This window comes from Microtus pennsylvanicus, chromosome 3, assembly GCF_037038515.1.
Source record: "Microtus pennsylvanicus isolate mMicPen1 chromosome 3, mMicPen1.hap1, whole genome shotgun sequence".
Classification (NCBI taxonomy): Eukaryota; Metazoa; Chordata; class Mammalia; order Rodentia; family Cricetidae; genus Microtus; species Microtus pennsylvanicus.
Window position 1 is genome coordinate 43,948,365 of NC_134581.1, and position 13,679 is coordinate 43,962,043.

Below are 13,679 nucleotides of genomic sequence, written 5' to 3' on the forward strand. Positions count from 1 at the left end.
GATTCAATAATAGCTTTAGAAAAAGAATACATTTCTAATTAAAATAGAATTATATAACTTCCTTTATTTCCTTTACTTTGTCTAGCCTCTCCCAACTCTCAAATATATAATTTTACCCTGATTATTTTTGTTGCACACACACACACACACACACACACACACACACACACACACACACACTATGGGATTTATGTACATATACATAAATACAACCTGGTGATTAGGTTTTTGTTGTTTGCCTGTATGCAGTTTCAGGGTTAACCATATTGTCTTTGATAGCCAATAAGAAGGCTCTTCCCTGGGAGAGGCTAATTCTTCTCTCTCAGCACTCATTAGTTGCTCATAGTTCTTTGTCTAGGGCTATGGTCATTTTTGGTCTTGCTTATTTATATAACTAATTACATGATTTTCTTTCCATACTATCCACTTCTCTATACAGTAGGTAATGTGAAATTTAGAGGCAAATATTTTGGACCCAAATAACTTATTTGTGGTTCAGTTTCAAAATCTACCAATAATAATTTAATTTTTATATAATATACAACTTAGAAAATTTTACTTTATAAATTTTAATATTATATGAAAATTATACTGTTTCCCCATAGTATCATGAACTAAACACGTATTCAATGAAATATTAAGAAAAAAAGATAATGTAATTGAAGTGTTGACAAAATAGAAAACCAATCTTAATTCTAAAAGTGAAGTTTTCAGAATATTCCATCAACAAATAATCAAGTAAATGTCTTCATATTAACCTGCATTTATTGCAGGATACTTTTTATCTTCAGGAAATTTCATGCTAAGTATATAATTATCAAAAATGGATTGAAGTAAGAGTTCAAAATCATAATTAAGAGTAAAAAGAGGGAAGATTATAGTATTGTTAGGCTGCTGTGTTATGTGGGTGGCCAACAATTCAGAGTCATGCGGGCGAATAAGCAGCAAAATCCACAAACTTGACTATAGACAGGGTACTATGGCATTTTCCAGAATACTATCCTGTTTTTTTTTTATTCCTCTTAGACTGGTATCTCATGCATGCTACCCACTTTTCAAGGACCAAAACACTACCAATAATGTCTGTGCTATGGCAAGTAGATCAGATGGACGGGGGAAACGGCATGCCACAAAGCCATGCCCCAACAGCTTCGAGAAATCCAACAGAATCTACCAATGTTCTCCCCCATACAGAGTCTCTTCCAATGTAAGTCTAAGCTACAAGGACTAACGAGGATGCCATTCTCAAACTAGATAACTCTGCTGTTATTCTTACTATTTTTAAATTATTATAGACAAGCAAATGTAGTGTTTGCAGGTATACTTTTTTTACTTTTAATGTATTTGTTTATGTTGTGTGTGTATGTGTGTGTGTGTGTGTGTGTGTGTGTGGTATCTGTGTGGTGTCTGGTTTGAGTGTACTTCACATATGGAGATCAGAAAACAACTTGGCACATCTCCTTACATCATGTGTATCCTAGAACCGACACTCAGGTCTTCAGGCTTGGTGGCAAATGCCTGGATCTCTGAAATAACCCCTGAATCTCTCTGTCCTGCTCACATACAGTTGTTGCTATTCTTAAAATGCCCATTAAAAACTTGCATTTTGATCAGTTGTAGGGCAATGTAATTGTTACAGCAAAAATTGCAAGGGGTTGGCATAAAATTTAGAATGCTCCCCACAAACCAAGGTTTAAATTCTGGCTTATTTAGTACACATGTGCAGGAGACTGAGAGCTCACAGCTAAGCCACTGCATTTTGGTGGCACCAGTTCATTTTATTGATCTCGTGCTTTAGTCCACAAAAGGGAGCCTCCACATAGTGAGAAAAAGAGCCCCTTAGACTCTGTGCCTACTGGTCTCCCAGTTTTAACCCAATCTCATCCAGGTTATCTAGACTAATTTAAGAAACATATGGACCTTTGATTACCACAGGTTTAATGAGATCATCATCTTAATGTTTTTATCGTGGTGTACTGGCCTTTTATGTATGGTTGACTTACAACATACGGAAGTTAATGTCTTGCCAGTATTTAAACCTCTACTTACCTATAAGAATCTTAATAAATGAGATGATTCTCTATTGCCTGCATAGATCATGCCTTCTCAATCTTCTTTTTTTTTCTTCTCAATCTTCTTTACCGACGTAGAAAATATTTTCTCTGACTCAAATGGTTATTCATTCACCTTTCCACCTGAAGAAACTTTGAACAAGGGTCCAGACCTATGGCAAAATTTTGTGTTTTGTTTTTTTTTCTTTCAAGTGGGATTAGTGTCTTCATATTAACCTGGATTTATTGTAGGATACTCTACATCTTCAGGAAATTGTACCCTGTTATATAAATATTTATCAAAAAATGGATTGAAGTAAGAGTTTAAAATCTTAATGAACTAGTAAAAGGAGGGAAGATTATAGTTTCCTTAAACTGTCGTGTAATGTAGTTGTTTTCTGTTTTTATCAATGGTTCTTTAAGCTTGTCCCTATAATAGAACATATTATATGATTCTGAAGTTTTTTCACCTGTCTAAACCACCAACATGTAACTATCTTAAAAATTATGAAGCATCAAAATTTCTTTCTATCAGAGTATGTATTAAAAAACTTTGTGTTAAATGTACATGGAAGACTGAGTGAATGAATGAACTGCCTCCCTACTGAGGGGATACTAAGAACAAAATAGGAGTGTTTGTAATGAAGTTGGTGTACTGCCTCACTCATCAGTTTGGTGCAGCTGCTCTTGTGATCGAAAGACCATAGGAAACATGAATATTGACTAGCTCAATCTCCTAATTTTCTTTATTGCCATAAAAAGTTAGTATAATTTTTTCCACCCCAAAAGTATTGTAATAAAAATCAATAAAGCAAATGGGCATTCACTGGCTTTAACAGGGTCATCAATGCATTATAGTGCATACAGCCCTTTCAAAGATCATCAATGCATTAGGGTGCATATGGCCATTGAAAAGTTCATCAATGCAATATGGTGCAGATGACCACTTCAAAGTTTATCAATGCATTATAGTACATATGTCCATTTCAAAGCAGGAGTGCAGCAAGTTTCAAGTGACTGAGTATCTGACAAGGGTTATATAATCCCTAAATGGATTGTCCTACAGCTCATATTATACACCAGACGTTTGCTTTAGTATTTCTTATTAATGCTCAATGATATTTTTCATTCCAGGAAACAGAGATTATGAGAGAAATCATACAAAATGGACCAGTTCAGGGTAAGATTAGATGAAATGTCATTTTCAGTTATGAATTTCTATAGTAAACAATGTTACATGATATGACACAAAGAGAACATAATTAAAAAAAGAAAACCTTAGGCATCTTCCTAAGAGTTCAACACTTCCAGCCTGTGCAGTTGCAGAAGATTGACTCATCAAAGAATATCATGAGCTTCCATTTTACTTTAAGAAGATAAACTTGTTTGTTGCTTGAACTCTTAAATGATAGTGGCACATTGAAGGAAAGCTGGCTGAGTCTTTCCAGAGTTATCATGGACCACCTGACAGGCACCTGACTTGCAGTAATTAATCCAGTGGAACTCACATTATCCACTTGGTAATTATTCTTACAAATTACACACATATAGATAGATATTTAAACACTTTCAGTTTAGGTGGCTTTAAGAATATATTGATAAAAAACAGTAAGCATTGCTATAAATCAAGTAAATATTTCCTTTTTATATTAGGTTAAGGAAAATCAAACAAATTGGATGGCTTTTGTGGTTTACACAACCATTTTATAATTTTTCCTACTTTTTAAATTTATTATTGTAGTAAAATATTATTAAATAATTAATTTTACAGTGGTATACTAGATATCGATTTTGGCTTAAAGGTATATCTGATTTCTTTTCTTTATTGGAATTTGTCTTGGACCAACAATGCTGGTAAAGATAAATACACAAGATATATTTTCTGTATAACATTTTCCCTGAAGTGCCTGAGAAAACAAACCCAATGAGGTATGAAATGGGAATTCAAGTAGTGAACACAAAAGGCCTGAGTATAATATCAATACAGTGGGACACAGATTAAAAACACTTGCTATGTATTTGAGGGACTACTAGTTAATATTCCCCTTTATTTCTGAATGCTGATCTGATTAGTATTGATACAGGAAGAATCATGGCTTTTAATATTTGTGTTGAAATTATTTATCAAAAAATCAAAGCTTATGCTAAACATGTGCTAAATTTAATTTTAAAAAATATGAAAACTTTACATTAACTTTGCAATCAATAGATAAAGCTCTTTTCTTCTTAAACGTGTGAAATTTGTTGGCTGTTTTAACAGAGAATTCGTGTGTGGTTTTCCTATATGCTTTGACTAGTGGTGTCTGTGAGACAAATATGAAAGAAGAAATTTTAATTAAAGGACAAACTCACAAGCCCTACTTTGACATTTTCTTCTTAAGAGGCTTCGGCAATTCATTATGCAGTAAATTTGGCTTAAATCATTCTGAACTTCCAAATCACAGTAATACCCCCAACCTCTGTTCTCAATCAAAATAAAGCTGAATCCTATTTTTTTTAATGCTGTATAAAACTGAGGTTTACTTTGCTGCCTTTCTTTTGTAAATTTTACTTACTAAATTATCAAGTTCATAGAATAAAAAAATTGTATCGGTGAATTCTCAGTTTGAAATTGTTGAGAAAATATCTCTTGGCAGCCTTAGCCACAGTCAAGATAAACCACACATTGGGGGTTCTGTCTGCTTCCCTCGCATGTCTTAGAGTTCTGTGCAGTAGCTTACTGTGCGCAGCTTTCCAAGACTCAGAGTGCAGAGCAGGTTCTTACACACTCACAAGCTTGTAGATTCGTCTCTTTTGGTTCAATATCAGAGACTGAAGGAAGATGGTATTTTGTTATTCATGTTGACTCCTTACCCGTTGCTTCAGCTGGCAGTGTTTTATGGCAGTCATAATATATCTTGTCCATGGTACTTAAAGCAGAGCTGATGGTAAGGGTTAAATGAGTCAATGGTTATATGGAGAGGGAAATCATTGGGTGAAATATCTTCATATTTTTGTGAATGAAGAGAATGCCATTTGGTTCTTTCTGTAGATGCAATTTGATTGCCTGCTTGCTGTAGCCTGGTTTAACTTAGAGCATTTTTGTCTGCCTTGTGACAAAAAAAAAAAAAGTCAAATGGATGGAACCTTGAGTAAATAACACTGCGAGCATTTCTCTAAAACCTGCAGAAAGCAGAAATTTGCATAGAGTACAACCTAAAAAATCTTAAACCCTGTGGGGGATGTGTTTTATAGTGGGTAAAGAAAATTCAACTTTCAATGACACTTAGAGCCCCCCAAAGGCCCTGAATGCTAAAGAACAGAGCTAAAAGCAGAAGATAAAAAGCTACATTTCCCTGTGCAGCATGAGCATCACCGTAGGATCTAGCAAATGCAGTGACCTTCATTCTGACTTTATTTAAAACACATATTGAGCTAAGATAAGTAAGCTTCATTCTTAGCTACCATGATAGCCATAGCTAGTCCCAATTAAAAAAAAAAAACTTCAGTAGATGCCTCCTGAGGGAGAAGTTTAAAGTCTTCAACCTGAATTGCACAAGCCCTTTCACAAAGCACCACATGAAATAGAAAAGAAGAAATGTAAGAGAAGGAATGAAGGAGGGTTTTAGGAAGCACAGGCTCTGGTTTTTAAGGAGTGCAGCACAGACTCAGGTAGACAGAGCGGAAAGGATGAAACTCTACCAGAATATTCCTTTGTATATGGTTTTCTTTTATTAGCACCCAACAAAGAAAAGCTTGAACTACATTTTGCATCTAAAACTCGTATATAAGTAATGTTCTATGTAGCTGAGATTGTTTTTTTTTTTTAAAGTAATAAGAAAAGTGTGTAGCCAATGGATAAGAAGAAAATCGGGTGCGCTCTCTTCGTAGACCCCACTCCCCACAGCTTAACTGTTGTTTGTTCTGGGAGAACTTCGGAGATTTTGAAGGTGCACTTCTATAACTGTGCTGTTTATCCTGTTGCATTATTTCAGCCATAATGCAAGTCCATGAAGATTTCTTCTACTATAAGACAGGGATATACAGACATGTCGTCAGCACAAATGAAGAATCAGAAAAGTATAAAAAACTTCGGACACATGCAGTTAAACTCACTGGGTAAGTCAATTGTTTTCATCTTTATTGTTTGGATTTTTTAAATTTTGAAAAATGAAGTCAAGAATAAGAGGAAACAACTATATAACATTGATTGATTGCGTATTCATATTTCTTTGAGCCTGTATCTGATATCTCCAGGTTGCCTTGGATAACTCATTTTCTTTCTTTCTTCCTTCCTTCCTTCCTTCCTTCCTTCCTTCCTTCCTTCCTTCCTTCCTTCCTTCCTTCCTTCCTTCTTTCCTTCCTTCCTTCCTTCCTTTCCTTCTTTCTTTTTGGTTTTTCGAGACAGGATTCTCTGTGTGGGTCCTGACGGACCTGAAGCTCATTTTGAAGGCCAGGCTGGTCTCGAATTCACCTGAGATCCTACCTCCGCTTCCCAAGTGCTGGGATTAAGGTGTGTGCCACCACCACCCATCCGGATAACTCATTTTCATGTGTACATTCTCTATTTGCCTTTTCATTATTAAATTTAGGAATTCATTTTCATATATCTGTATTCCCCTTTGACTAAAATTTACCTTTTTTCCCCCAGTTCATTTCCTTCTCTATCTTGGCATCCAACAGCTCTTTGTATATCATAATAAATTCATTCAACTTGACCCATATTCAATTGATCCTCTTCTAAAGCGACATACTTACTTAATTATGACCTCATAGCAAATATTTATAATCACCCTTACACATACACTCAGCAGTCAGAGATCTTTAGAGTAACAGAACAGATAGTATGAATGTGTGAGAATTATTCACCAGACTTATATAAAGATAATAACTACAGTTTTCTTGCATCAGAGAGGCTGAAAACTCAGTAGTTGTTTAGTCCTTGAGACTGGGTATCTCAGAACTTGGAACAGACCCCTCAGTGACTGTCTCACCTCAGAGAGAACAAGAATCTAGTAGTAATTCAGTCCACAAGGCTGAGTGCTTTAGCAGTTTCAGTGTGGCCCCGAAAACTTGAAAGGTTCCTGGAGAGCAGGCTGTCAGTCAGTGATGGAGTCTAGGTGCTGGTTCTGATATCAAGGATAGAATTATTACTAGCAGCAGCAACAAATAAGTCAACTCAGTAGCAAGCAGGAGATCTGGGCAGGCAAGAGAGAGGACAAAACCTCATCCTTCTATTATGATGTCTCTTTTGAAATCAGAGCTGCTACTGAAAGTTCTATCTATTCTAAGATGACCTTTCTTCATCAATAAGACAATTAGGATAATTCTTTAGTTGTGGCTCCCTACTCATGGTGATTCTAATTTGTGGCAATCTGGCATTAAAACCATTAAACCGTTGACTCTTCTTCCTTGCCTAAATCTTTGTGTTACCTCACCACAATGATACTTTTATATCATTTTAGAGTGATAAATTTCAATTAGATGTCTTATGCTACCAGGCATTTGCATTCTAAACACCTATATCCTTTATTTTCTCGGTTTTCAAATAAGTTTCTCAAAATCCCAGGGCTTCTTTCCTGCTCTTGGAGGATAATCAAGTCAGATATCACTGAAAAGTTTGAAATCATTAAAACACATTTCCTGGCATCACAAGTGCATTTGCTGCTGTTCTGTTACAGAACACACACAGAGAAGGTGCCTTGTTCTCCTTACATTCCTCTTCTTGCAGCATGTCCCCTACACCTCACAACTATTCAAGGACTCATTGAGGAGTTTTCTCTATTTCTTCTCCGGATTTGATTTCATTTGAGTAAAGTATCTCAGATCTCAACTTTAAGAGCAAAACCTTTCCTCTTAGCTCAGATTCTTCCCAATTTGCTAATGTTTTCTCTTTGCACCAACTCCTTTGCAGACTTTGCCTTCACTCAATGTCCTCAAGACTTCCTCCCAAGTATTTCTTAAACTTACCAAGTCCTTTCTCACATTTACTTGCTCCATTACCTTTCTAAAACCCGCATATTTCACAGCTATCAATTGTTTCTATCTTGTTAACACTGTTTGTCAGACTTTACCCTTGCTCATTCCTCCATCCTGGCGTGTCTGTATTTGCTGAAACTTCTCAGGTTTCTTTTCCCTTCTTGCTTTGGCTTTCATTGCTGTAGTTGTCAAACTGTGGCCTCTCCTCTCCCTACTTTTCTCAGTCTTTCTCTGGTGAATTTAGTACTCTCTGAACTCTTTCTGGCTTTCAGCACCAGATAAAAGCTGGCTCCAGTTAAATGAAATATTCGGGTTACATCTCTCTCTTGAACTTCAGACAAATATATTGTGTGCACTACGCAACATCTCCCCATGAACAAGATGGATGCTTCAAACTTGGCACTTCCAAAATAGAGCTCTCTAGCTTCCCCTTTCTCTGTGCAACAGCATCATTTTCCTACTGAGTCAACGAAAGCCATTGTCCAAGTTTGGGTTTTTATTGCTGTGAAGAGACACCATGACCACAACTCTTATAAAGAAAATATATAATTGGGGTGGCTCGTTTTCAGTTTCAGAGGTTCAATCCATTATCATCATGATGGAGAGCATGGCAGTGTGCAGGCAAACACAGTGCTGGAGCTAAGAGTGCTACATCTTGCAGGCAACAGGAAGTCGAACTGACAGTCACACTGATGGAAGATTGATCAAAAGAGACCTCAAACCCCACCCCCACAGTGACACGCTCTCTCCAACAAAGCCACTAATACTTCCTAATATTGCTACTCCCTTTGGGAGCCATTTTCTTTCAAATCACCACAGCCATTCTCCTACATACTCTGAGTGGAAACCTTGGAATTATTCTTTATTCCTCTCCTCACAACCCATTTTCAATATATCACAGTGTCTGTTGAATTATAGCCCAGATCAACTACTCTTTATCTTCTGAACTTGCTTGAGTACCCATTACATTTACTTTGTAGCTGGATCAGTGATAGGTCTTTGCCTTTTCCGTTAATTGTGTTTTCAACATAGAAACCAGGGTTTCCCTGTAGAACATATCTAGTTGCTAATTTGCTTAGAAAACTACAGTAATTTTCCATTTTTCTTAGAGTAAATGCAAAGTTCTTTGCAATGATTTTGTAAAAGTCTGTCTTGCCTACTATACTACCACAGCTACCAGCTTTCTGATGTCAAATTCTACTCTCTTTTACTCTTTCCACTTAAAATGCTTTTCTACCAAATATCCAATCCTTTGCTGTATACAGCTTCATCTAATCAGCTCCAATTTCCCTTATCAGTGTGGCTCCTCTGATGTCCTATGGAAGCCACTATTTGCTCTGTCTATTTATTAATTTGCTTCTCTTTACCTGCCACTCTGCTCTCTACAGTTTCGTATAACTATAACTTTCTTAGTGAATAATTTGAGAATCCCTTCTTGTTGATCATGTATCATCTAGATTGAAGCTTCCTGAGACCAGGTCTGTTTGCACAATGACCTTATAACACCAACTCACATAATACAGTGTTATTTCTTGACACGACATGTTTAATACTTTTGTTTTCTATTGAAAAGTGACCCCTTTAGCTCCCGCTTTAGCTAGTTCTCACTTGTCACTACTAATCTATAAATACGGTAATTCTTAGTTTAAAAATAAGATAGGAAGCTAAGTCCTCTCTTGGGAAGTCAATTAAGTTTGCTCTATCACCTCATTGAGGCAGGACCAAGGCTCTCCCGGCACCTTGTGCCTAGGCTGAGCAAGGTATCTCTCCATCGAGAATGGGCTCCACAAATTCAGTTCATGCATTAGGGTTAGGGTGGACTGAAGGTGGGGGGAACAGGAGGAGAAGAGGGGAAGCTGGGATTGTTATGTAAAAAAAGAAAAAGAAAGAAGGAAAGAAAGAGAAAGAAAGAAAGAAAGAAAGAAAAGATAAGAAAATAAGATAGGAAGAAACTGGAAAGGATAATCACAGATTCTTTCTTTTTCTTTCCTAGAGGCTTGTCTGTTTCTTATCCCAGTTTAAACACAGCTAAATGAGCCTCCTAATACACCTCTTAGAGGTGTTTGATACCCAGGGGTACTCTTCTCCTGCTTTCTTTGAATTATGTTGCTTCATTTTTTAGCCATCACTTGTAGATGACTGCTGGGATTATGGTTTGGATTCTGATCTCTGATAGGTAGTTTGGGAAGGGAATGGTGTCTGCGAATGGCCTCAATAGAAAGATCTTGAGAGAAATGTCTGTAAAGTCTGACTTACTTTCAAAGGTGGATTTTGATATTTGGGTTCAGTGAGAAAAGGGTTGAATCGAGTGCTGTCTCTCCATTTCCATTCCTATTCTGGTATAGTGAAAATGAATTTTTCCATTATTCCTTAAAGTTATGACTGCTTCACTCACTAAAGATAGAACAAAGGCACTGATGCTTAAACTTTGTTTCTTTGATCTTAATAGTATCATGAATTTTCAGGAAGCACATGGACTCTAAGTTGAGGCATCAGTGATTGCATTGGGATTGAAGATTTAGCTCTAGTTCGGCTCCCCATCAGTCCAAAAGCTCATTTTTCTAATCGTCATTTGTGTATTTCATATCCATTTTTGTCTTGTCTGGTGATAGCCTTGGTCTAGAAAAGCTTCCTCATAACACATTATGAGGTAGATGATTTTTTTTTTCTTTCAGAGCCCCCTGATTCACAAGAACTGCTCACTGTCTTTGTCTACTGCTTGGGTAGCCATGACGCTCACGTTAGCTTCACTATTATCCTCACTCAGGCTGTGGTTGAAGGGGATTTAAATGTGTTTCCATTCCACTGCTGTCTTTGTTTATGTATTCCTTGTCTTGACTTTGTTAGGCACAGTAGTGTGTTCACTTTCTTAAGCTTCTGGAATTTGGGACCTTTGTAAATTTATCTTCCTTCTGTGATAATTAACAAATTAACTTTTTGGTAAGAATGTATCTATTTTTTAACAAATGTTTTGGGTCATCTGGGCATCGTTTGATGCCCCGGAGCAGTAGATTTTAATTTCTTTCTCCTCCAGCAATTCCTTATTTGGTAATTACCACATTCAGGAGTTAAATGCATCAGTGAGTTAGAGAATAATTAAGTAACTCAAGTAAGTTAATGTCCCTCATCTGAAGAGCTCAATATACTTTTGTGAAGTACCTAAAAATTTATCTCAACAAATTGTTTGGGGTCCTTTGTGCAGAATTCAAGGCTATTAGATTTAATTCACTTGAACAAATGACTTTGAGCTTATATTAAGTGCTTAACACTAGGGAACAAAAGCTGGAATAATATGTAGTTTCATTTTTCAGTAATTTCGAGTTTTGATGATTAATTCTCATTGTCATTTCCATTGGACTAACAAATACCTGGGAAATCAACAAAGCACACTTTCAAGTGTGTGTAAGTATGTGTGGATCAACTGAGGTCCTATGACCTGCCTTCAAGGTGGGCAGCACAGTCATCTGTTTGATGTTTCACACAGGATAATGATGGGAAAAGTAGAGATCTGGTGGAGTACCAGCAATTTTTTTTTCTGTGATGTATCAGGACGTGAACATAAGCCATTTGTGCTGCTATACCTTGGTCACCAAGATCAACTGTATCTGCTTAAACCATAACTAAATATATAACATTCTTCCTTAAAGTTGCTTCTTGTTAGACATTTGTATCAACAATGAAAAAGTAGCTAACACAGAATGCGAGGCAGATATGTCCATAACCGATTCTACCAGGAAGGGATAGATAGATGTGTAAAGCACAGGATAGTGAAGGACATATATAAATAAATTTAGAACACTTCTATTCATCCCCTGATCCTTTTTGTGGATGCTGTTAAATAAAAATACTATTTTTAGTCAGTGTTGTTTCTTGTACTACTAATTAAAAAATACTACTGACAAAACTAAGGAATCCCTTCGGGTATTTTTTTTTTATTCCAATCCAAGTTCCCTATGTTACAATCTCATTACCTCATCATGGTTTGTTCATGTCCCTGAGATTTCCTTTACTCTGAGTCCAAGGTTGGCAATGTATTACATAATGCTATTTATTTTGCAAATGCTTTTCAGGATCACTGATGGAATTCAGTGAGCAAATTTGCTGTTTGAAATTCTAGATAATTATATTAAAAAAGAGACCAGTATTTATTTTCTCTATTGTCATCCGTGTAGAACAGAATTTTATTGGAGCTGTAGTCTATATATCACCCAAAGAGAAAAATGTTTTGAATCAGTATTTTATTATGTTTAACCAATATCTTATCTATCACATTTTCTAGGCAAATGGTAGGGTTTTATTTATGAGTAGAACAGAGACAGATTCTAGCCCTCATCAAACTGAAAGCCTGATAATAATAGCTAAATAACTAGAAAACCAAAATTGTATTTTGTAAGGGCCAGAATACAGATACTACCTATTTTGTCTAGAGTCAGTAGTATGAAGGATTTTTTTATGAATTATGAAAGTTAAGTAATTACCCAGTGAGAGAAGAAACATATTCTCACTCCTCCCACTCTTCAATAGAACTTTGGGAGCTCAGCTCAGTGCTCCGCTGTGGGTCTCTGCCTCTTTTTCCATCAGTTGCTGGATGAAGGTTCTATGGTGATATTTACAGATATTCATCAATTTGACTACCAGTTTGGGCATCCTCTCCTTTATTGCTTGGGGGCTTAGCTGGGGTCATCCTTGCAGATCCTGAAAATTTCTTTAGTGCAAGGTTTCTTGCTAATTCCGTAATGGCTCCCTCATTCAAAATATCTCTTTCCTTGCTCTCATCTCTGCCCTTCCTCCATCTCTTCTATCCCATTCCTTCAAGTTCTCCTTACCCCTTCCATTCTCCACTTGTCTTCCTCCTCCATTCTCCCTTCTCTCCCCACCCCAATGCTCCCAATTTTGTCAGGCAATCTTGTCTATTTCCCCTTTCCAGGTGGATCTATGTATGTTTCCCTAAATTTTTTAATGCACAAATTTAAGACAGTCGGACGAGCATTTCTGCTATGATTATTTAATCAATACATATAGACATGTAATTGTGATAATTAATGCAGACAACATAAATTATTTAATTTGTGCATTAAGATGACTTTCAAATGCAAAATAATTCTTTCTTATACCTTTCTTTTTAATGGCTATGAGAAAATATACCTGATTTAAAATTATGGTTTGATTCTTCTTGGGAAAATTTTGATCAAAGATAAATTTAATATTTTTGAATATTTTTATGTGTATTTACATACTTTTAAATCTATGCATAACTGCACAGCTTATAATATTAGTATATGTTGTATATAATATAATATAATCAGGTATATTTTTAAAAGTAGGGTTTATAATTTATGATAATTGAAATAAGATGGAGATATTTTACATTCTGGAATTTAACATTCTTGGATTTTTATAATTTGCAAGATATCTCTCCAATTTAAGAACTAATGCAGTAGGTAGGTGACATTGTGAAGACTTGGGTATTTTATGTAAGCCTGTATATGTCATCAGTCTATTATTATATTATATAATATATCAATCTTATTTTTTATATCAATCTTATTATTTAACTCCCATATACAATGATTCACAGAATAATAGCTTAAAAACACTTAAGTTTTGTTCATAAATGCCAATGTCTAAAGTGTTAAAAATAGTGAAGGATAATGGCTTCCATTCATGGAC

At 35.9% G+C, this 13,679-nt stretch overlaps 1 protein-coding gene across 1 annotated transcript in view; it reads left to right on the forward strand.

Moving 5' to 3' along the window:
* The window catches only part of Tinag (tubulointerstitial nephritis antigen), an 85,985-nt gene that overhangs the window by 38,594 nt on the left and 33,712 nt on the right, over positions 1-13,679 (forward strand). The window contains exons 7-9 of the mRNA XM_075967744.1: positions 1,027-1,207; positions 3,186-3,231; positions 6,026-6,149. Of these exons, the coding sequence (XP_075823859.1) occupies positions 1,027-1,207; positions 3,186-3,231; positions 6,026-6,149 (351 nt within the window). The remainder of the gene's footprint in view (positions 1-1,026; positions 1,208-3,185; positions 3,232-6,025; positions 6,150-13,679) is intronic.